The 21,997-nt window shown below is 40.8% G+C and overlaps 1 protein-coding gene across 2 annotated transcripts in view; it reads right to left on the bottom strand.

The window, feature by feature from the left end:
- The window catches only part of LOC129353388 (plasma membrane calcium-transporting ATPase 1-like), a 43,174-nt gene extending 28,097 nt beyond the window's left edge, over positions 1-15,077 (bottom strand). Inside the window, exons 1-5 of one of the 2 annotated variants that reach the window (XM_055022698.1) lie at positions 14,799-15,077; positions 9,647-9,937; positions 2,019-2,216; positions 1,156-1,413; positions 472-597 (exon numbers count right to left, since the gene is read on the bottom strand). In XM_055022698.1, coding sequence (XP_054878673.1) covers positions 472-597; positions 1,156-1,413; positions 2,019-2,216; positions 9,647-9,842 — 778 coding nt within the window. In that variant the 5' untranslated portion in view covers positions 9,843-9,937; positions 14,799-15,077. The remainder of the gene's footprint in view (positions 1-471; positions 598-1,155; positions 1,414-2,018; positions 2,217-9,646; positions 9,938-14,798) is intronic. The other variant, XM_055022699.1, reaches the window with a different exon arrangement.
- Between the last annotated feature and the right edge of the window lie 6,920 nt (positions 15,078-21,997).

Genomic DNA, 21,997 nt, shown 5'->3' with positions numbered 1-21,997 from the left:
GGCCTGGAAGGTGAAGACCACAGTGGTGCCTGTGGTCATCGGGGCCCTCGGGGCAGTAACCCCCAAACTGGATCAATGGCTACAACAGATCCCAGGAACAACATCAGACATCTCAGTCCAGAAATGTGCAGCAGTCCTTGGCACAGCCAAGATACTGCAGGACCCTCAAGCTCCCAGGCCTCTGGTAGAGGACCCGAGCTCAGAGGATAAGAACCACCCGCGGTGGGTGAGAAGGGAATTTTTATATATGTAGTTTTCTTCACTGTTTTAATTGTTACTGTAACTTAGATTCTGACAGCAACTTCACAGGTTTACGCAAAGAAAAAAAACAAAAAAACTTTAACTTCTAATCTGTCAAGGTGAAAACCAGAGAAATGATCCGATGTACTTTAGAAGAACATTTGTTTGGTAGGAGCTGATAATGATAGTTCAGGTCAGAGTGAGCTGAAAATGTGCAGTAGAGAAATGCACCTGAGAGCAACATGGGGTCTTTGTCAGTGGTCTTCTTGACATGATCCGACTCTCCAGTCAGAGAGCTCTCATCGATCTTCAGATCGTTGCCCTGAATTAAGACGCCGTCGGCTGGAAGGAGGTCACCTGGAATGGCAACACAAAGGCTATAACTGCGAACACTTATCAGGGCAGAAAAAGTTATATCACAGTTATATCACCAATCTCCTGGAGAAACAAGAAAAGAAAATTCTGAAGTCTGTGTTTTTTGAAGATTAAAATAGTACCAGTGTGCTTCTTCAAACAAAATTTGATATATGTTTCTTTGTTTGTGCTAGTTTTATGGATTTATTGTCATTTGAAGTATTGTTCTGTCTTTTTTGTACTGCAGCCCTGTTCCCTTTTCTAACACAAATTCCTTCCATGGGAGACAAATAAATTATCTTATCTAATATCAGTGAGACAAAAAATAGTCCTTTTCATTTCAGAGAAAGAGAGAATATTGCTAAATTGTTTTTTCTGGACACTGCAACTTTCTTTGTATATTCAGGAACATTTCAGACATCAGCGGCTAAAATCAAAATCGGTAGGTCAAGCATTCTAAAGATCTGCAATGGGCAACTGGCCAGAAAATTGGAATTGGGGAACCCCTGCTCCAAACCCTTTGGTAATGTCGGCCATATGCAGACCCGTGTGTTTACTCACCATACTTGACTTGTGCGATATCTCCGACCACAATCTCCGATACTTTGATCTGGATCACCTGCCCTGATCGGACGATGGTGAACTTTTGCTCCTGTTCAATGCGACTCTGCAGACCGCGGAACTGCTTCTCTTTGCTCCAGTCATTAAAAGCCGTCACCAACACCACGCATGCCACAGAAAGGAGAATGGCGGCGCCTTCGATCCATCCGGTCTCTGCATCCCCCTCTTCTTCAACGCCACCAGCTGCTTTTCCACAGTCTGAACAGAGATTTTAAAATAGTCTGACAATCTATTCTCTTATCCTTTTTGCCTATGTTGAGCTGGAGACAAGTTTCTTTTTGCTATTACAAGATAATTCATAATAGATAATTGAGTTTAGTATTTTTTTTAACGATAATGTATTTTCCACAGAGATAGTAAATAACATACATTCTGATAGACAGTCAGACTGAAGAATTATGTGGATTCTTTTTCTCAGGTCTTGTGTCAGATCACGTTTCTGTTAAACATTATTAATAAATACAAACTGTGTATGACAAGATATGCATTGATTTAACTAGAGAATTGACAGAAACTGGGAAAATTAGCTTGACTGATTAGAACACAAAAGTTTTCCCTGAAACCATAAAACTATGTTGAAACAGAAAACTTAAATAAGGTTTCTAATTCTAAAAATCTGGTCCTAATTTGTCACATTGATTTAGCTGGTTGTTAACTTGAGCATTTACGTAACCACTGAGATCAATAACTGGGATAAAAAGCATTAAATAGCAAAACATTTTTACTGTTGAAATGCTACCAGACATCTCTGCCACAGTGCTCAAAATATCCAAATATCCTTGTATGGTGGAGAAAATACTCACTTTGTCTTTCTCCATCTGGTGGACTGTAGAAAGAAAGGCTTAGAGATATGACTGCGGCCACCTCCAAAATGATAAGCGTGACGTCCTGCAGGGCCTCCCACACTAACTGCAAAAAGGTTTTAGGCTTTTTTGGAGGGATGACATTCAGTCCAAACACTTCTTTCCTCTTGTTTATGTCCTCTGGCTTTCCTTCCAGACCTACAGAGGCATTAAAAAAACAACAGCAGATTGAAAGGGCAATTTAAACTAGTTTTCCCACTCTGCTCTAAGTTTACCCCAGACTAAGTAAATTAAAACTTGTGTAGACATGGCTGTTTTTAGAATATTGGTCTAAGTGTAGGGTAAAGTAAGCCAGTCCGGTCTACATTTAAAATACATAAAAGTAACTCTAAGTGGGGATTAGTTGGATTGTTTCAGTGTGGTTCAAACTCAAGGAAGAATATAATGTAGTTTGTATTTTTCAGAGATTTTAATATGGTATAAAAGTCACCATAACTTTATACCACATTTCACCATAATGAAAGACGGGCCTGGTCCAAATTTAGTCTAAATGGTAACATTGAAAGTCACATTTTAGAACGGTTTGATGTCATTAAACTTTACCTTTAATAACAACAATTAACATCTTTGAGTAAATGTCTGAGATGTAATACTACTGATATGAATAAAAGCTATTTTCTCAGTATCGTGTCAAGCTAATTTTGTTCGCAGGGTAGCCTATAGTTGCGAAAAGCCTGTTCCTGAAAATGTACTAATAAAAGGAATGACGTGGTGCTCTAAATGCGACAGACTGGTGACCTGTCCACGGTGAACCCCGCCTCTCGCCCAAAACGCAGCTGGAGATAGACCCCGTTAGGGAGAAGGGTGAACAGATAATGGATGGTTGGATAGAAAAGACGTTTGAAGATGCATGTTCTCTGGAGATGAGATTTCACTTAACTGAATGACTTTTCAATTACATGTCAGAAAACTTGAGATTTACTGACTGCTGACCTCAGTAACCAGGCTAAGGGCTAGCAACAGAAGCTAGCACTTAATAGCTAGCACTTCCTTGTATTTCTTTGCACACTAAATTAAGGTAATCATCTAGCAACAGTTAAAACAAGATGATTATTAGTATGTATGACAAGGAATTCTGTGTAATGATTTCTGAGAAACAGAAGGATCTCCCTGCATCCTTAATTGTGTGATGAAGCGTTATTAAATGGAATAAGAATAAACATGTACCCTTCACATAACCATGTCAAAGACAATCTAATGCTATAGTTAGATTGATCATAAGGTAATTAATGCTGTAGTTTACGAGAGTTATGCTTTATAGGCTTATGTTCAAATTTGGTTTGGCATCAGACATTAATGTTAAACTGACACACAACCATCTGAACTCGATTTTCTTAGTTGGAAGCACTGTTTATCGTGCCTGGTGTTTGTGTCTCAGCGGTAGTCTGGTGATGTGTGTAAGAAAAGAGCAGACTTGTTTCCCCCCAGTGGAACAAAGCAACATGTTAAGACAAACTCAAACCCCTCTAGAGACGCTGCAACTGCTCTTCATCTGCTCTTCATCTGCTCTTCATCTGCTCTTCATCTGCTCTTCATCTGCTCTTCATCTGCTCTTCATCTGCTCTTCATCTGCTCTTCATCTGCTCCGACACACCCTGTGTGAGCCGGTTTATAGCCCAACACTTCTCTTTGTATTGTCTGTCCACACTCTGGATTTTCAAGTGAGAGGGAATATGCTGAAAGTTTTGTATCCGTCCCCAGATGTTCCTGCAGTGACATGCAGAGAAGTAATGCAGCAATGTGGATCTTCCTGTGGTTTCAAGCTGCTGCTGACCTTTGCTTCTTTCTGTCAGCAGGAGTTTACCGATCGAGTGGAAGATGGACAAACTTTATGAATTAATAAGGAGGTGAAAATGTCAAAGTGCAAATAAATGTTGCAAAGTCCTCTACATATATTGAAAATTACATCTAAGGATATGTGTGAGACATAAACTAGAGTTGTAAAAGCACAGACAAGATTCAATCAAATAGATTCAATCTGGCCAAGTACAGCTGAATTAGAGGTAATACTGGCAACACGTGGGCTGTTCCAGACATCCTTTGACAGATTTATTATTTTATTTAAATAATGCACCTTACGCATGTTCATAAAAATACACAACTTAGGGGCAGTGTGTGACGTAGAGGTAGAGTTGCTGCCCCAGATGTTATGCTCACTTCCTGCCTAATCTGCTGTGAAACAAGACCTATGCAACTTATTTACTGATGCTCACAGGCCATACACGAAACATTTTGTTTTATTATTGTGGGTTGAACCTATTCCTTTATTTAAAAAGAAAGCTGTGTTGATTGACAACTCTGCGTGCTCTTTTTTGTGATAAGTCAGAAACCTCATTATCCACTTTCTGCAGAAACCACAGCGCCTCCTACATGTGGATTTCAACCAGTATTTTGAGTTCATTTGTTCAGAGGTATAAACATCTAATGTGAAACACTATAATTAGAACTTTGAGTTTTGGTCAGAGTAAAACTCAAAATGGAGTTTGGAATTAAACAAAAAAGTCAAAGTGTGGAACAACAACCCTAGCTCATCTTTAAGTTCATCATATTCATGCGGTAGGCCTGATTCTCTTTGAATTTATGACATTGTGGTATCTTTGGTGGACTCTGTCAGTAAAAGGTTTGTCACTGTTTTTTTCTTTTACAACAGGATAATGATCTTAACCTGGTAAAAACTAGCCTCTTGTTCTAAACTTAGAGTAAAGACTGCTCACTGGAGGTGCAGATTGGATCTGATTTTACCCAATCACAAACGTTTGGCCTTAACGTATGTAGTGTGCCAGCTGGATGAAGTTTACTAGCTTGCGAAGTTTACCATAACCAACCTCGCGAGGAGTAGGTTCACAAAATTTTTGTCTGTAATAAAATGTCTTAAACATTCCTCTTGCTCCAACTTTAATTGCTCAATATTTAAAAGGGTGGCCAAGATGGAGTGAATGGCTATGTTCACTTCCTCTGCTGCCATTGCCAAACCACAGGCCTATATATCCAGACTACAATTCTAAAACAGAAACTTGATGCCGTCCTTTACACCTCTTCCTTCTGTTCGCTGATCAGTCTGGTTGAAATTCCACTGGAAAAAGCCCAGATGGAGCAGTGAAGGGAGATGCTATAACAACCCCATACATATGGCCAAATCAAAGCTCCTAGAAATCTTCCTCCATGACAGTCCTTCGTCCTAAATCCAAATGAAATCCTGTGGGTTGAGTTGAAGAACAGAGAGCATATGGGAAGATCCAAGACTCTTCATGTTGAAAGATTTTGTGGATTTTCTTTGTAAACTCCAACCGTGCCACATTGACTAAATGCTCAAAAATGCTTGCACAGATTTTTGTTTTATTAACACGATTAAAGCAAATTAAATTGGGGGAAAAGCAGAGAAGTGCACATAAACATTGTTTAGTCGCAATGGCTTTTACTTTACGCAGATTCATGAGGAGTATCAACAAATCGCTAATTGATTTCAAAAAATAGAAATTGTAGTTAGAGTGACAGTGATTGGCAGAAAGGATGCTACTGTGAAATATGAGAGGTAGTTTCTGTTACGGCCCCTGTCCTCTAGAGCAGTCTCGCTCTTTTTGATAAGCATGTTCAGGTGGAGGAGCACACTTTGCTGATTGGCTGCTGGAGGCTGAAAAGCAAAACCATTGGTCCAGCAGATGGAAACCAAGCCAATCAGATGCTGAAGAGGCCCATCTGCACCCTATGAAAGGCCCTGCAGACTTCCTCCAGTGGGGCAGACCTAGACTCTTCAAACCTGGACTAGATTATTCACAACTAATAGCAGACTATTTAAAACCAAGTGTGGGATTTGTGAAACCTTTATCTGATTTGCGAAACTTCAATAAAGAGCAGTTCTATTGTGAAGTCGCCCTTCATTGAAGTTTCACAAATATTGTGCTGTTAGTAGTGAATAATCTAGATAGTTTTTCATTTTGGTATTGTGTTAAACAGCAGGGTTAACAGTTAATGCAGTCACTGTTGTTTGTCATGTAAACACAGAGTTGTCTAGTTTGTATTTCAGGTTGATCCAGCAGCATCAGCAGCAAGATTCTTTTAAATCTGATGCAGCAGTTGAGTGGTGGCTCTGGGCGACCTGAACTCACCACAGTATTAACAGTAAGCTAAAGCTGCTTACTAGTAGCCTGCTAGTAGCAGGTGCTAGCTCATGGTAATGGAAGCCGTGTAGGCCTGGTCCTTATCAGGATGCGGCTACTGTCTTTGAAATCAAGTTTCTGCTATTTTTGGGCGTTCAGAAGGCGAAGAAGGACAACACATTTCTGCAAGACAGAGCGCTCCTTTCACAGCTTTAATTGAAGTTAGCCAGCTTTAACCAACTGATAAAGAAATGTGTAATTTCTGAGCCACGCTGTTTATGTACATGCACTGAAGCAAGACACTTTTGTTATATGGAATATTTAATGCTCATTTTCCAAGGCACAACACTTCCATTCATTTTTCTGTAGGATAAATATATCCTACTGTGTCTGCTTAAAATTAATGTTAATGGCAGAAGCAACTTTTTCAAGTTTGGTTCAGTAATTCATTTGAATTATTTTGTGTGTCAAATGTTCAGGCATGCAAGTTAAAACTGTGAGGAACACGTTAGTTTTTGTTTCAATACTTTGGTAATACTTGGAAGTATAAAGCTTGGCGTCAGAGCTAATATTTGATATTTTCCTTTGACCTCTTGACTGTCACCCCCAAAATACTTTCATTAAAGACACTGGGTCCATGACAGTTAAAGGGTTTTAAGATAAGGAAATTTAAATATTTTACAGTTTTTCTCAGTTTGGGTGCAATCTACAAATTATTGTGTCACTTCTTCACATAAAAAAAATTGTTTCTCATTCCTTTGAGCAAGTTATAAATTTATTTGTACATCATGCAACTGATTCTGTGCACTTCTCTGCTTTTCCCCCAATTTAATTTGCTTTAATCGTGTTAATAAAAATGATCTTAAACGTGTCTGTTGAATTTTCTCAGCATAAGTACATTGTGTAAGTCTTAACATGCATAAGTCTTGAAGTTGTCATAATGTCAATCATATTGTAATTTATTTATAATAGAGTTTTTTCAAAATTTGTCCTGAATTGGTAAATTGCTCCCAAGTGAGTCCTAAGTTTCTCTAACAGGTCAATGTATGAACCATTAGCTCAACTAACAATCAACCAGTTTTCTGAAACAGACTGAAGGTGCATCTTGTGATATACATGGTGATACACGCCAAATAAAGGCTGTTCACTTTTTAAATGATCAACCGTTTGTGTTTTAATTTTGGGGGATTTTTCTGTTTGACTTTCTGCATTGAGTTTATCTTGTGTCATCTATTCTGAAATACTGGTCAAAAAGTAAAACATTGTAAAGAGAATCATGTTTCTCCCAAAAGGAAGGATGGAAGGATGAAGATGGAAAATTCCCTGAATTGACAGGTCTTCATCTGATGTTTTTTTGTTCGTTTTTTGTCTGGTTGCAGAGAGGATCACACCTGTCGACAACAAACAAAGGTTAAAGAACTTCTGAATTTTCAGTCAGAAATGATGACACCGCCTGGTTGAAGTACCAGTCTCCATGTGCAAGTCAACAAAGGTGAAACAAACATTTAAGCAAATGCTGAGTTTACATGATGTTCATGTTGTGCATCATTCTAACTTTGTTTTGTTTCTGTTTTCCAGCAGAGAGAAAACATCTGATTGACAACATATGAGTTTCACGCTCAACCTGTGATTGGGAAGACAATATCCATGATGCACACCATCCTGAGCAAAGTCTGAACTCTGTGACTTGTTACTCTCAACCCAGAGCAGGAATCCTCTTATCACTGGTTTTTCTTCTACAATAGGTTACTCCTTATATGAACACATGTTTTTTTTTTTCAGATCTCAGTAATAATGTGAGGAAACTGGACAGGAAACAGAACCAGTTCTTTTTTTTTTGTAACTGAATTTATAAATAGGAATTGTTTTTTTAAGTGGATTACTCGTCATCTGTATTTTTGTTTAATTTGGACTTATTTTCTTTATAACTTTCCATATTGAAATGATGACAAATTACACTTTCTTGTGTGTTGCATTGTAATTTTTATGGTAAAATTCTGGTAACAACAGCTACCGGTAATTTTCCATAAAGTTTTTTGTTGTTGTTTTTTTTTCAATAAAATGTCAATATATCACACAGTCCTGCCTGTCTTGTATTTTTCACTTACATAGACTAATCTTCACAGTATATGTGTTGTTTTTATAGTAAGTTGCATAGAAAAGTTTACAGTTCTGAACTGCTGAAGTTACTGTAAAATAACTGCCAGTATTTTACAGTAAACTAGAGCCGTTTTTTGTTTGTTTGTTTGTTTTTTACAATGTAGGAAGATAAAACAACACAAAAATGACTGAAGGACTATGGCAAAAAACGTCCGATGCAAAAGATGGTAAATCCTCTTATTCTCACCTTTCAGTCTGAATGTCTCTTTATCAAAAAGTCGTCATAGACTGAACAGTTTCTCAAATTATCCAGAAGCTGCCATGGAGCAGACCAGGATCAACATGGCAGTGGCTCACTGTTGACTTTGGCCATCACGTGCTTAGCAGTCCCTTAAGCCAAAGTAAAGAACAGACTCAACATGTCCTCTGTTGGTTTAATTATGTTGATGCCAGGAGGGAGAAGTCGGTGAGTCACTGGACCAGTGGTCTACAGCAAAGTCAATGACTTTGCTTTACAGTCAATGACACTGTTGGACATAGAAAGCTATTATTGTTTTTTCTAGGTTATTTGTTACAGGTTCAATTCATAGAATGGAATCCCAGCAACAACAAAAAAACCGAAGAAAATACTTGCTAAAAAAGGTTAATTAGATTGCAAACATTATCATTTTCAGTAAAATAGAAACTGCCAATTTTCAGTTTCAGTAGCTGACTTCAAAATGTGTAAATATGACACTTGTTCATATTATTCGAAACTCGTCTTATGGTGCCTACAAGCATTTGTAGTTCTTACCGTAGTTCAAATTCTATCTAGAAGAATTGTAGCCATAAATGTAATCTTCAGACAATCAGCCAACATTGAGTTAAAATGGACCAGACTCTTTTTGTTCTTTACAAAATATTAAAATTTGACTGGTCTGGGTAAGTTTGACTAAAATCCGGTTTGCTCCCCTTCCTTATAATCTCAGAGAAGACACGTTTGAGAGTCATCAAAACCAGCCATCATTTCCAAACCTTCCAATCTGCTGGGCTTTCTCCGATTGACTTGGATTCCTCTGGTAGATTTTCTATCGGGCCAATCATTGAACAGAAGGAGAAGTTGCGACCAATGATGTAAATTTTCTGCACTGATTTAGAATTGTGATCTGTTTGTAGTTTTAGCAATGGTAGCTGTGGAAATGAACGAAGCTATTCAGTCAGTGTTCCAGTCTGACATCAGTTAGGTTCTGTTTTAGATTATCAGCCCTGCAAATATAAGCAAGTCTGCTTTGTGTTGAGCTGCAGCTCTCCTTTGCAGAAATGCTTCAGATCTTGCTTTATGAAAATGGTTTGTGAAGAAAACAAAAAGGAGAAAAAGAAGCATATATCTACCTTCAACGGGTGATGTCCTGAGTCTGGTACACAGTCCATTAACATCTCCGTAGCAGTTCTGAATCCTAGTGATTGCATCGGCTCCTCGGAGCTCCATAAGTGATTGCAGCTCATGCAGATAGCAGCTGAACTCTGGCTCATGGTTGGCCTCTGGATTGCGTCCTCGTTTGGACCCGCGGAAAGAGTTGGTGGCCATGTTTTCTTTGTCCAGAGCTTGGTGGGTGTCTTATTGAAAAATGCAACTCAGCAACAAGCCTGAGGTGCAGATCCAGCCTGACAAGGACTCAGTGACTGTTAGGGGGGGAAATAAATGAGAGTTTAGAAAGATCACACATTTAGTTTTATTCATTGGCTTTCTGCAAAATTAACACAAGAATTAATATTTCTTTTTTGACACATTTGGTCCTGGATAGCCAAGCACAATCAAAGCTGGAAGGACAGTCTCTATACTGTCAATCATGCTTATGTACACGCTGCTCAGATCCTTCATCTGCACAGTGTGTACTGTCTTGCTCAAGATTTCCACTGTGCTGAAGCTGCACTAATGGAGGAGAAACAACCTAATGTGACAAAGAAACGATCATTTTCTCAGGTTCTCGGCAGGCTTTGCCGCAGTGCAGTAGTGAGCAAGGTTTTGGGACCTGTAATTGTTTAAATGTTCCACACTTTTTTCAAAACTCCCTTGCTTTCACAAAAGCGGTAACAGTTACCATGGCGATTTATCCTGTGGTAAGTCCATGAACAGGCTAGCAGGCTGAAGCAAGACACTTTTGTTATATGGAATATTTAATGCTCATTTTCCAAGGCACAACACTTCCATTCATTTTTCTGTAGGATAAATATATCCTACTGTGTCTGCTTAAAATTAATGTTAATGGCAGAAGCAACTTTTTCAAGTTTGGTTCAGTAATTCATTTGAATTATTTTGAGTGTCAAATGTCAAGTGTCACGATGAGTTAATACTGCAGCCGTATTTTCAGTCAATGGCCAGGCTGATCAGAAACCGGTGTATCTTGCCTGTCTTTGTGGGTCCCTTTTTTATTCAGCCTGCATTATACCACAGATTCATTTTGGAATTCAGCCGAGCACTATTTATTTAAACATTATCATAATACAAAATGTCATCAATTTGTAATTATCAACGTGGATCCTGTCACTAGTTGCAGTAGTGACAGGTCGTGTTGCAGTAGACCGTCTCAACAGAACTTTTTTGATGCTCTTGGTCTCGGTCTTCAGTCAGACATTGAGGACTCGGGATTTTATTTCAAGACCACAACTGTAAAGATAGTAAATTGTCAGCATATTGTCCAGTTTATTAGTCAACATCCTTGTTTTCATTGATGTTTTTACTGATGTTTTTACTGATGTATTTACTGATGTATTTACTGATGTTTTTAGAAACATCAGTGAAAAACACATCAGTGAAAAACATCAGTAAATACATCAGTAAATACATCAGTAAAAACATCAGTAAATATATCAGTAAAAACATCAGTAAATATATCAGTAAAAACATCAGTAAATATATCAGTAAAAACATCATAAAATGTGTTTTTCACTGATGTATTTTTCACTGATGTTTTTCACTGATGTTTTTTTCACTGATGTTTTTCACTGATGTATTTTTACTGATGTTTTTCACTGATGTTTAGTTGTCAGCCATCGCCTACCGGTAACTCGCACGCGGCCCTGTTTGTCCCGGAGCGGGAGAAAATGTCTCGATAATAAATGTACCCACGTAGATCATAATAAAGCATATGAGGACACGTGAATTCAGCAGTGCTTCCCTTTCAGAGACGGTAGGGACTATGTCCAACTTTTAGTGTCACTTTGACAGGAAGCTTGTTTCGTAGGTAAGCTATGAGGAAGTGATGTTAGCACAGCTAGTTGTACATGTCAGGGACTAATCTGTTGTATTTGCCTGCGATGAAACAAAGCTGTCACTTACTGCGCTGATTGCGGACGAGCCGCTGCACATGCAACGACGCTGTGACCAAAATCTACAATATTGTGAGAAAACATTCACGCTGTAAGCCGATTTTTCTGAACGGCTGTTTACAATGAACGAAGACTGGAGGATCACTGACAACCGTTCTGTGTTTTCGTAATGCTCTGCGCACACTGCACGAGCTATTGTTATTCTGTTTTATTAAAAATGTATATTTATTTCATCATCACGTAAATAAAATAGAAGAACGTGAGATAACCCGGATTGCATGCTCATTGCTCTGATGAGTTTCCCTGTGCAGGCAGACAGTCAGAACAGTCAGGTTGCTTGGTTACTTCTTGCTTGTTGCTCTTTGTTCTGCTTGAGCATTGTTCACCATTAATGCTTTGTCATGATTGTTATGTTTAATGGTGCTGACAGTGGTGACATTAGCCGTATGAGCAACCACCCAGAGCGTTATCATCATAGGGGCGATGACCTCTGCAGATTGTGGCACAGAGATGGAAGCAAAGCAGAAAAAAGAAGAGTTTGATTTGATAATTGCAATTTATTTCGGCTCTAAGTATTTAATATCCAGGTGTTTTTACGAGAATGTGGATCTTTCAGATCAATTTGAGAAGGAATTTTGATGGTATTTCTCATTTGATTGTGTCGCGTAGCTCGGGGCGCTGGTCTAACCCTAGACTTCCCTTGGTCTAGGGTTAGGTGGTCTTGACTACCTAATATAACACACTGTGCTGAACTGATACCTCTTCCATTCTTATGTAAGTTCAGATTACATGATATACACATTAAGCAATAACAGTAAGTCCAACAGAATAAACCTTCATAGAGGCAAATGAGGTGATGAAAATAGACATCTGGAATGACAAGTTTCACACATTCACATTACACATTCAGGGATGCTCTTTACTTCCTGTAGTGTGACCCCATCAAGGACCACAGTGCCATAACCAGAGTGACATAGCCATAATGAACAGCATAATGACACTGCTCTTCATTATGTTTCTGAAGATCACTGTTGTTCAGAGTTTAACAGAAAACCAAGGGGATTAGATAAAATGGCTGATAAAGAAGCACAAAGTGTTATTAAGTTAGGCCGTAGAAGTTGTAGCATTCCCCCTCAAATGAAGAAATGTTACAACTTACTGATATATATATTTATTGTTTTAATGGCAATAAACCCTCTTAACTTAAAATAATGTTTGCAACTTAAAATAATTTTAGGTTTTACATCTAATCAAGCAAATGCATAGTTTAATTTACACAATATTCAACAAAAAATTACTTATCTACATCCTAAACATACCTTATGCCTCTATGAAGGGGCTGCTGAAAACAAAATACTTTTTATAAGCTCCTTTACAAATGATCTTCTCTTTTGACTTCCGTTAAGCTGCATTTACACAACAGTTAAACAGAAAATTGTCCCTTCAAAACAAAAGCATTGCAGCTCAAACAGGAAGTTAGCCCTAGTTAAAAGCAGATACAGTCATTTGTACATTGCCTTATCATGACAGCATAATATGAGACAGATAATCTGTGAAAAGACGTAGCTCCCTGAGATACTGCTGTCAACTGAAGTAATGCATCCTCACCACAAACACTCCTCCTCCCACAGCGAGGGGGAGTGTCTTATTGCTGTCAGTCAAACTAGTGTATGTGTTGCTGAATGTGACAGTTTCAACAAATATATTAAAAAATATTTTTTGAAAAGCTACATATTGTAACTTTAGGGCTGGTATTTACACTAAGTGATACTTTTAATGAAGTTAAAACTTTTATCAGTTTTAACAGCTTCTCTAGAATTTTTTTCTTCTAAACCCAGATTTTTTGTCGTTTCTGATAGTCTAATCAGCTCCTAAAAGATAGGGGAAGAAGTAAAAAAGAAGGTGAAACTAATCTATCTAACATTTTCCATGATGTTGAATCTCTCAGTGGTCAGAGATCAGACTAAACTCAGTGATGCAAAACAGGAATCTGGGTGGGAGAGGGCTGCTGACTCTCGTTGAGAGGTCATTCACTGACAGTGTGCTCTGGTATCAAAGCATGGTCTCTCAAGGCTGGGAGATGTTGCACAAGTTCCCTCAGCCAGCTTGGGCTCATACAGCACAGGAGAAATCTCCTTCACGTTATAATAGAAACGAGATCTGCCTGCTGGACTGCAGGAATGAACCCAAATGGGGTAAATTTTCAACTAGTGCTGTGGAGCCATTGATCAAATATCTTACAGATGACACTCTACGAGGCAATGGTGGCGACGGTGGTAGGAGGTTGTCCGCAATCAGCCAGCTGCTGGTTCAATCCCCAGTAAAACCCGCCTCTGTCATTGTGTCCTTGGGCAAGACAAAGATAATAGTTGTGCACAGTTGGAAGAAATGGAGGAAAGTAAAGGCAGCAAGGAAGACTAAACAAAAAAAACGGTTTTCTTAATTTGTCTTTTCTCAGATTTAAATTGTCTCTAAGCAATAAAAACCTTCACACTGAATCCAACCACATTCATCTATTTTCAATTGCAAAAAAAGGTGGTGGTCAGAGGGTCCAGTCTGTCCTTGCTTCTGTCAGACTGCCACTATCACTGTGTGAGTGTGCACATGAATAGGTGAATGACTGTGGTGTGTGTGTTATGGACTTCGGTTCCATACAAATAATACACCATACAAGCACTAAGGTTCTATATAAGCACTAAGGCACTTCCCAAAGCCATTTATGTTCAATTCAGTTCAAAGTTAGTTCAAGTACTTCTTAGATTCGTGTCTCTGACTGAGTGTCTTTATGTTTGTTTCCCTCAGGTTGTGACCTCGGTGTCTTCAACTGTAAGCTGCTGTGTCAATCAGTCAGCCAGGCTTAATCTGAACGAGGCAGAGGTAGCCTGTTGAAAGCTGAAGGAGAGAGGAACAACTGAGCCACAGTGAGCACAAGTCATGACTGTCAAATCAGTGGAGGAGGCTGATGGTCACCTTCCATGGCTTTATCAAACAACAACTCCAGAACAAAATGTGTCAGTATTCCTAAATCATCTCACTTCAGGAACAGCAATTTATTTTTCACTACACTGTCTGCTAATCAGTTAAAGTACATAAAATCACATTCATGTGTTTCTATTGAGGATCTACAAACAGCTAACTGTCTGTTGAAAGCAAAAAAAAAAGAAGAAGCAATGTCTCCTTTACAAGCCTGAGAAGAAGAAAAGGCTTTACTCACACAAACTTCCCCCATCGCCTCCGGTTAGCAGCAGCAGGTATTAGTGGGAGTCCGATTACTCTGAGCAGCATGACAATCACAGCTCCAGAACAAGCCCATAACCCATTAGTCTGCAGACCACAGCTTCACTCATCAAACTGAAAAGAAATTCATTCTGACCTTCAGCGAGCTGACAGGCACAAGGAGCGCTCCATCACAGGAAAACAGAAGGAAATAAAAGAGCTCACAAAACAGAACAGAGCTGGCTAAATGATTATCTGTGGAAAGCCTTGCCTAATCTAATTAGACAATCTGTGGCTTCGGAGAGCTCCAGAGAAGCTGTGGCTGCTCCTGCAGCTCCTCCTGTTGAGAGGAACGCACAGGTGTCTGTGCACACAGCATGGAAACTTGTTGAAGCTTCCACATCAGTGACGCATGTACTCATATCAACATCAATACATCTGCTGCAAGCAGTGGAAGTTTCCTACAGCTGGGATGAGCATGGAAAACACCAGAGCAGTTTCAGAGAAAAATGTAAGAATTCAATGCAAAGCAGGCAGTAAACAGAGCAATGTACAACTGGTGCTCCAAACTCACAGCAACACTCTGACCCAGCCCAAGTTAAATTAACTACTGTTCTATTCCCAACGCTCTGAATGCATCAGCACTTCTTCTTCTGTTTGTTACACACACACCTCACATCCCCCTCCATCCAATACCTGCCCGGAGGAGCAAGCTCTTGTCAGGAGGCACAACACACACAAACACACACAGGTGGATTACAGCACATAGTGATACAGGGGGATTAACTGACCACACAGGGACACACACATGCACAGACACACCCATACACAGGGATATTACTCTTTCACTTCACATGTTTTAGTTTACTTGTGCTTTTACATCCTACAAGGCTGTCTAAAGTTTCCCCTCCACATTCGATGATGATACCAGGAGTTAATGTCTGCGTCAGCTGGAGGAATGCTCACCATAGTAGCAGATGCGCTGAGTGGACTGAAGTCTGCTTGATTCACTCTGAATATGAATGCATATGTTTCGAGTTAGAATTAAACCTGCCTGGTGGGTCACGAGTATATGTGCTGCCTCCCTGTGGTCAGATGTTGTCGGTGCACAACACTGCATGATAATGAGTAGAGGGCAGATCATTTTGCTAAGGTGTTTTTAAAACAAAGTAGAATTATGGAAATAGCGTATTGTAAATCTGAAATAAAATCAATTATTAAAAGCAAAATTAAATCTAAATGGCAACAATTGTGGGAGGAAGGAACTAAAGGTTATAATTTATTTCATATACAAAGAAAGTAGGAAATATGGAAATAACTGGAGAAAATCAAAAAGAACAAGTAGTAATGACAAGATTGCGGCTCGGACTGAATTAAATAAAACTTTACATTTGATAGGTAAACATCCAACAGGTAGTTGTGAGTGTGGTATGGATATGGAAACACTAGAACATGTAATAATTCATTGTGAAATATATACAGTAATTAGAAAAGCTAAAACAAGAGATTAGGAAAGATGATGTAGAGACATTAAAACTTAATAAGATATTAATTAAACTTAAAACAAATAAATCAGCTATTAAATATTTAAAGGAAACAGGAATATATATAAGAGTTTAGATTAAAGGGAGATACTCTGGTCCACACTCCAGCATAGTAAATGGTGATAATACATCTTAACGTTAGATATCACCTGACAGTAAAAATCATAGCTTAAAAAGAAAACAAAAGGGAATAAGAGGAAAGAGAAGGACTCGGAAGGCTACGGAAAAACAAAACACATAGAAATATATCGGATTTGGAAAAGGTGGATTTGGGCATAAACTGGTATGTGAATGGGTCGGTTGGAAATGGAGATAGGAAATGAGGAAAACATGGATTTTGAAGGGTGAACGTCGGTGGGGAGAAGAAGAAGGAGAGGACATGGAAGAAATAAAATAGATGAAGGAAAAGGAACTGGTGATATTCAAGGTATTAAATGAGTACTGGAAGGAAGTAGTTCAGAAGAAGAAAGGATAGTAGGAAGAAAGTTAGGAGGGAGGAAGTTAAAATAATATTAAAACTTAAGAATGAGGAAGATCAAGATAACATCAGCCTCATTGTGGTGTAAAGAGAAATAAAAAAGAAAATTGGAAATGTTGGAATGGTTAAGATTTTGAGAGATGGAAACCTATTGGAAGTTTGTAAAAATGAAGAACAAAAGAAAAAGGCTTTACAAATATGTGGATCATATGTCAGTAGAAAAGCTAACATTATTCATAGCATATGTTATCAACTACACTGACCAAGCCAAGCATAAAACTGAGAAGATTAAAATAATAGTGAGAGGAGCTGAAACGTTTTTGGGGTTTAAAGAGGATCATGGGAGAACATGAACAAAACGTTTGAGGTAGATGGGAGACCCACCACCATTAATATTACAATGGAATGGAAGAAGTTTAACTGCTAACAGACAGGAACTTAAAGGTTATATTGATAGTCTTAAAGAACAACCAGAAATGTGTTGTGTTCAGGAAACATGGTGAAAAACAACATAAGATTATGTGATCAAAGATTATGACGGTGTAAGAAGAGATCGACAGGAGGGAAGTGGAGGAAGATGTGGAATATTTATAAAACAAGGGATACAATATCAGGTATGAGAGAAAGGGAATGCACTTGAATATATAGTAATTGAGATGGCAATCACTAAAACAGATTTATACATGTATGATAAGATCTAACATAGACTTTGGTTGTTTAGTTTACGGTTCAGCAGCTAAAACACATCTGGTTAAATTAGACATTGTCCAACATCAGGCATTAAGATTATGCACTGGAGCATTTAAAACCACATCAACAGTAGCAATAGAAATAGAAATGGGAGAAATGCTGTTAGATTTAAGAAGAACAAATTCTAGAAATAAATTTTTGGTTAAATTTATAAAGCAATATCTCCAACTTGGGAAATTTTAAATCCATGTTGGGAAAAAGAAAAGAAAGAAATTAGGGGTTTTGGATGAACAATTGAAAAGAAAATGACATAATTTAAAATGACTGATTTAGAAATTGCCGTACTCAAACAACACCAATATCAATTATGGATTCTACCAAAATCAACAGTAGATATGTCAATAATGGAAAAGAAACTAGATAAATCTTTCATCGTAGATAGTTACTCAGTACAGGTACATTTAAACAATTATTATCAATATATTCAAACTTATACAGATGCATTAAAATTAACTGAAAAAGTAGGAATAGCTTTTGTAGTAAAAGAATTCAATATGAAAATAGGAAAACAAATTACAGACGGATTTTCAGTGTGCTCAGGAGAAATATTGGCAGTATTATTAGCTTTACAATGGGTATGTCATGTTTTGATTAGCTCGGCGAACCCACATGCGCAGAACACACTCAGGAGGGAGAGGTAAGTGCAGTGAGATTTATTGCAACAACAAAAATGTGACAGTGACGGTTGCAGGGAGGAACAGGCGGCGGCGTCGCAGGAAGGCGGATTGGAGAAGCGGTTAGGGTTAGGGTCTCAGGAGCCACAGGGAGGATCAGAGCTCACGTCTCGATGAATCTCCTGGCCAACGAGAATCCAGGTGGAACAGACTGCCAGGAGAACACGGGAAACAGGACCTGAAGGCGGATGACAGGAAAGCGTTAGGAACCAGATCTGGTTGGTCTGAGGTTAACTTAGCACAGGTTCTACCATAGGCGAGCAACACTCTGACACTGGAGTGTTGGCGTGATCTTCCAGAAGTACTCCTCCCGATGAAGTAAGTGGCCACAGGTGTGCAGGAAAAAACCACCAGTCACGCCCCCACGCAGTGTCACGACGCCCCCTGGAGGAGAAGCTGAAGGCGCACCTCCAGATTCACAACAGTACCTCCCCCTCAACAACCGCCACTAGGCGGTCCACCAGAAACTGAAGGAAGAGAGGCACGGTAGTCTGCGATGAGGGGAGGGTCCAGAATAAAAGAGCCGGGAACCCACTGGCGAGCCTCTGGACCGTAGCCCTCCCAATCCACCAGGTATTGCCATCCCCGGCCCCTCAGACGGGAGTCCACAATCCGGCGGACCGCGTAGACAGGGCCCCCCTCAAACTCACGAGCAGGAGGAGGGGTTTCGGGAGGCGGGCACAACGGACTGGTAACCACAGGCTTAATCCGGGATACGTGAAACGTGGGATGAACAGCCAGCGTCGGAGGCAGACGGAGACGGACCGCAGATGGGCTGATCACGGACTCAACTTCAAAGGGCCCGATGAACCGAGGAGCCAGTTTACGAGAGACTGACTTCAACGGAATGTCCTTGGTCGATAGCCAAACCTGTTGCCCCGGAACATAGGCAGGCGCTGGTCTCCGTTTACGATCCGCGAACCGACGGTTCTGTCCTTTAGTGCGGTTGAGTGCCGCCACGGTCTTCCTCCAGATGGACCTGCATCGCTGAATGTGACGCCGCACCGATGGCACCGCAATGTCCCTCTCCTCTGACGGGAACAAAGGTGGCCTATAACCAAAGGAGACTTCAAACGGAGACAGCCCAGTAGCAGATGAAATATGAGAATTATGAGCATACTCAGCCCAGGGGATGAACTGACTCCAGTCAGTGGGGTTGGTGGCAGTGAGATACCTCAGGGTGGACTCCAATTCCTGGTTCATCCGCTCCGTCTGACCGTTCGACTGTGGATGGTAGCCAGAGGACAAACACACCTGGGCTCCGAGAGCCGCACAAAACTGCCTCCAAACCTGAGCCGTAAACTGAGGTCCCCGGTCCGACACGATCTCAGCACGGATGCCATGGAGCCGGAACACATGCTTAACCAAAAGCTGTGCAGTCTGGAGAGCAGAAGGCAGTTTCTTCAATGGAATTAAATGGCAGGACTTCGAAAATCGGTCGACCACAGTAAGGATGGTCGTCATGCCCCTCGAAACAGGAAGTCCTGTCACAAAATCCAGAGCTATGTGTGACCATGGTCGGCTGGGTACAGAGAGGGGTTGAAGTTGGCCAGAAGGGAGTTTATGAGAAGGCTTGTTCTGTGCACACACCGGGCAAGCTAGCACAAACTCCTTGATGTCCTTGTAACAGGACGGCTACCAGAATCGACGAGTAATGACTGCGATTGTTCTGCTCACTCCAGGATGGGCGGAAAACTTGGCGGTGTGTAGCCACTTGATCAACCGGGGGCGCACAGGTGTGGGTACATATACCTTGTTCGGAGGTCCACTACCCGGATCGGGTTCAGTCAATTGAGCCTGCTTGACCAGGTCATCGACCTCCCAATTGACCGACGCCACCGAACAACTGGCCGGGAGAATGGAGACTGGACACTCCTCGGCATCATCGGTAGCATACACCCGGGACAGGGCGTCAGGTTTGCCATTTCTGGAACCAGGGCGGAAAGAAATTATCAGGTTAAAACGGGAGAAGAATAAAGACCAACGTTTCTGCCAGGGATTGAGTCTCTTAGCAGATCTTAGGTAAGAAAGGTTCCTATGATCTGTCCAAACTAAAAACGGATGAACTGCCCCCTCCAGCCAGTGCCTCCACTCCTCGAGGGCCAGCTTGACAGCGAGGAGTTCCCGATCCCCCACGTCATAGTTCCTCTCGGCCGGAGTCAGTCTGCGAGAGAAGAATGCGCAGGGATGGGTCTTGTGGTCAGTTTCAGCAAACTGAGACAGGACGGCTCCCACCGAGTCAGAAGCGTCCACTTCAACCACAAACTGCTTAGTGGGATCTGGCTGGATTAGGATGGGTGCATCAGAAAACAGAGATTTTAATTTGACAAAGGCAGCATTAGCCTCCGGGGTCCAGGAAAAGTTCGTCTTTACAGAAGTAAGAGCGGTTAAGGGCAGAGCAATAATACTGTAATTACGTATGAAACGTCGATAGAAGTTTGCAAAGCCCAAAAACCTCTGCAGTTGTTTCCTAGATTCAGGTACCGGCCAGTCTAAAACCGCCTTAACCTTGTCCGTCGATGGCCTCACCTGTCCCCCTTCCAGAACAAACCCCAGGAAGGACACTGACGCCTGGTGAAATTCACATTTTTCCGCCTTCACGAACAGTCGGTTCTCCAGAAGTCGTTGCAGAACGAGTCTGACATGCTGACGATGCTCAGGGAGCGTCTTGGAATAAATCAGAATATCATCCAGATAAACAAAAACGAAAACATTCAGAAAGTCTCTAAGAATATCGTTAATAAGGGCTTGGAAACAGGCGGGTGCATTGGTCAACCCAAACGGCATGACCAGATATTCAAAATGCCCCAGAGGCGTCTTAAACGCCGTTTTCCACTCGTCTCCCTCCCGAATACGAAGCAGATGGTACGCATTGCGTAGGTCGAGTTTAAAGAAAACAGTTACTCCCTGGACCGGCTCGAAGGCGGAAGAGAGAAGGGGCAGAGGATACTTGTTCTTGACTGTTATTTGGTTTAGGCCGCGATAATCAATACACGGCCTGAGGGTGCCATCCTTCTTAGCCACAAAGAAAAACCCCGCACCTACCGGAGAGGAGGATAAGCGGATGATTCCGGCGGCGAGGGACTCCTTAATATACGTCTCCATGGTTTCCCTCTCCACTTTGGAGATGTTGTACAGTCGACTTTGGGGCAAAGGGGCTCCGGGGAGTAAATCGATGGCACAGTCATATGGTCGATGCGGAGGAAGAGAAAGTGCTTTCGATTTACTAAAAAACAGCAGGTCCTGATATTCCACCGGAACTGAACCGACATCCGAAGGCTCCGCTTCATGACAAACTGCCGGTGGCGAACCTGGCGGGGATGCGGAACAGAGACAAAGTGAGTGACAACTTACAGACCATGAAATAATTTGGCGTTCAACCCAGTCGACATGGGGATTGTGTTGAGACAACCACTCAAACCCCAAAATTACCGGAGAACTGGTGGTGGGGAAAACAAAAAAGGTCGTCATTTCATGATGATTTCCAGAAACATGCAGACTTACTGGGACCGTTTGGTGAGTTATCTGGTGCAAAGCTTGTCCATCCAAGGCAGAGACTCTTAATGGAGTTTGCAAAGGTAGAGTCTCTATGTTCATCTGCTGGACGAGACAAGAATCTAACAGATTTCTCTCACAGCCCGAATCAATTAGGGCAGACAGAGGAACTGACCGGTCCTGAAATGAAATGGTGACAGGGAGGATAAGTCGAGGAGTTTTTTCGCTAATTTGATAGTCCGCCAGCCTCCTCGGA

This window comes from Poeciliopsis prolifica, unplaced genomic scaffold (assembly GCF_027474105.1).
Source record: "Poeciliopsis prolifica strain line A6 unplaced genomic scaffold, Auburn_PproV2 SCAFFOLD089, whole genome shotgun sequence".
Lineage (NCBI taxonomy): Eukaryota > Metazoa > Chordata > Actinopteri > Cyprinodontiformes > Poeciliidae > Poeciliopsis > Poeciliopsis prolifica.
The sequence above is the reverse complement of the archived record's forward strand: the minus strand, read 5'-3'. Positions and strand labels throughout refer to the sequence as shown.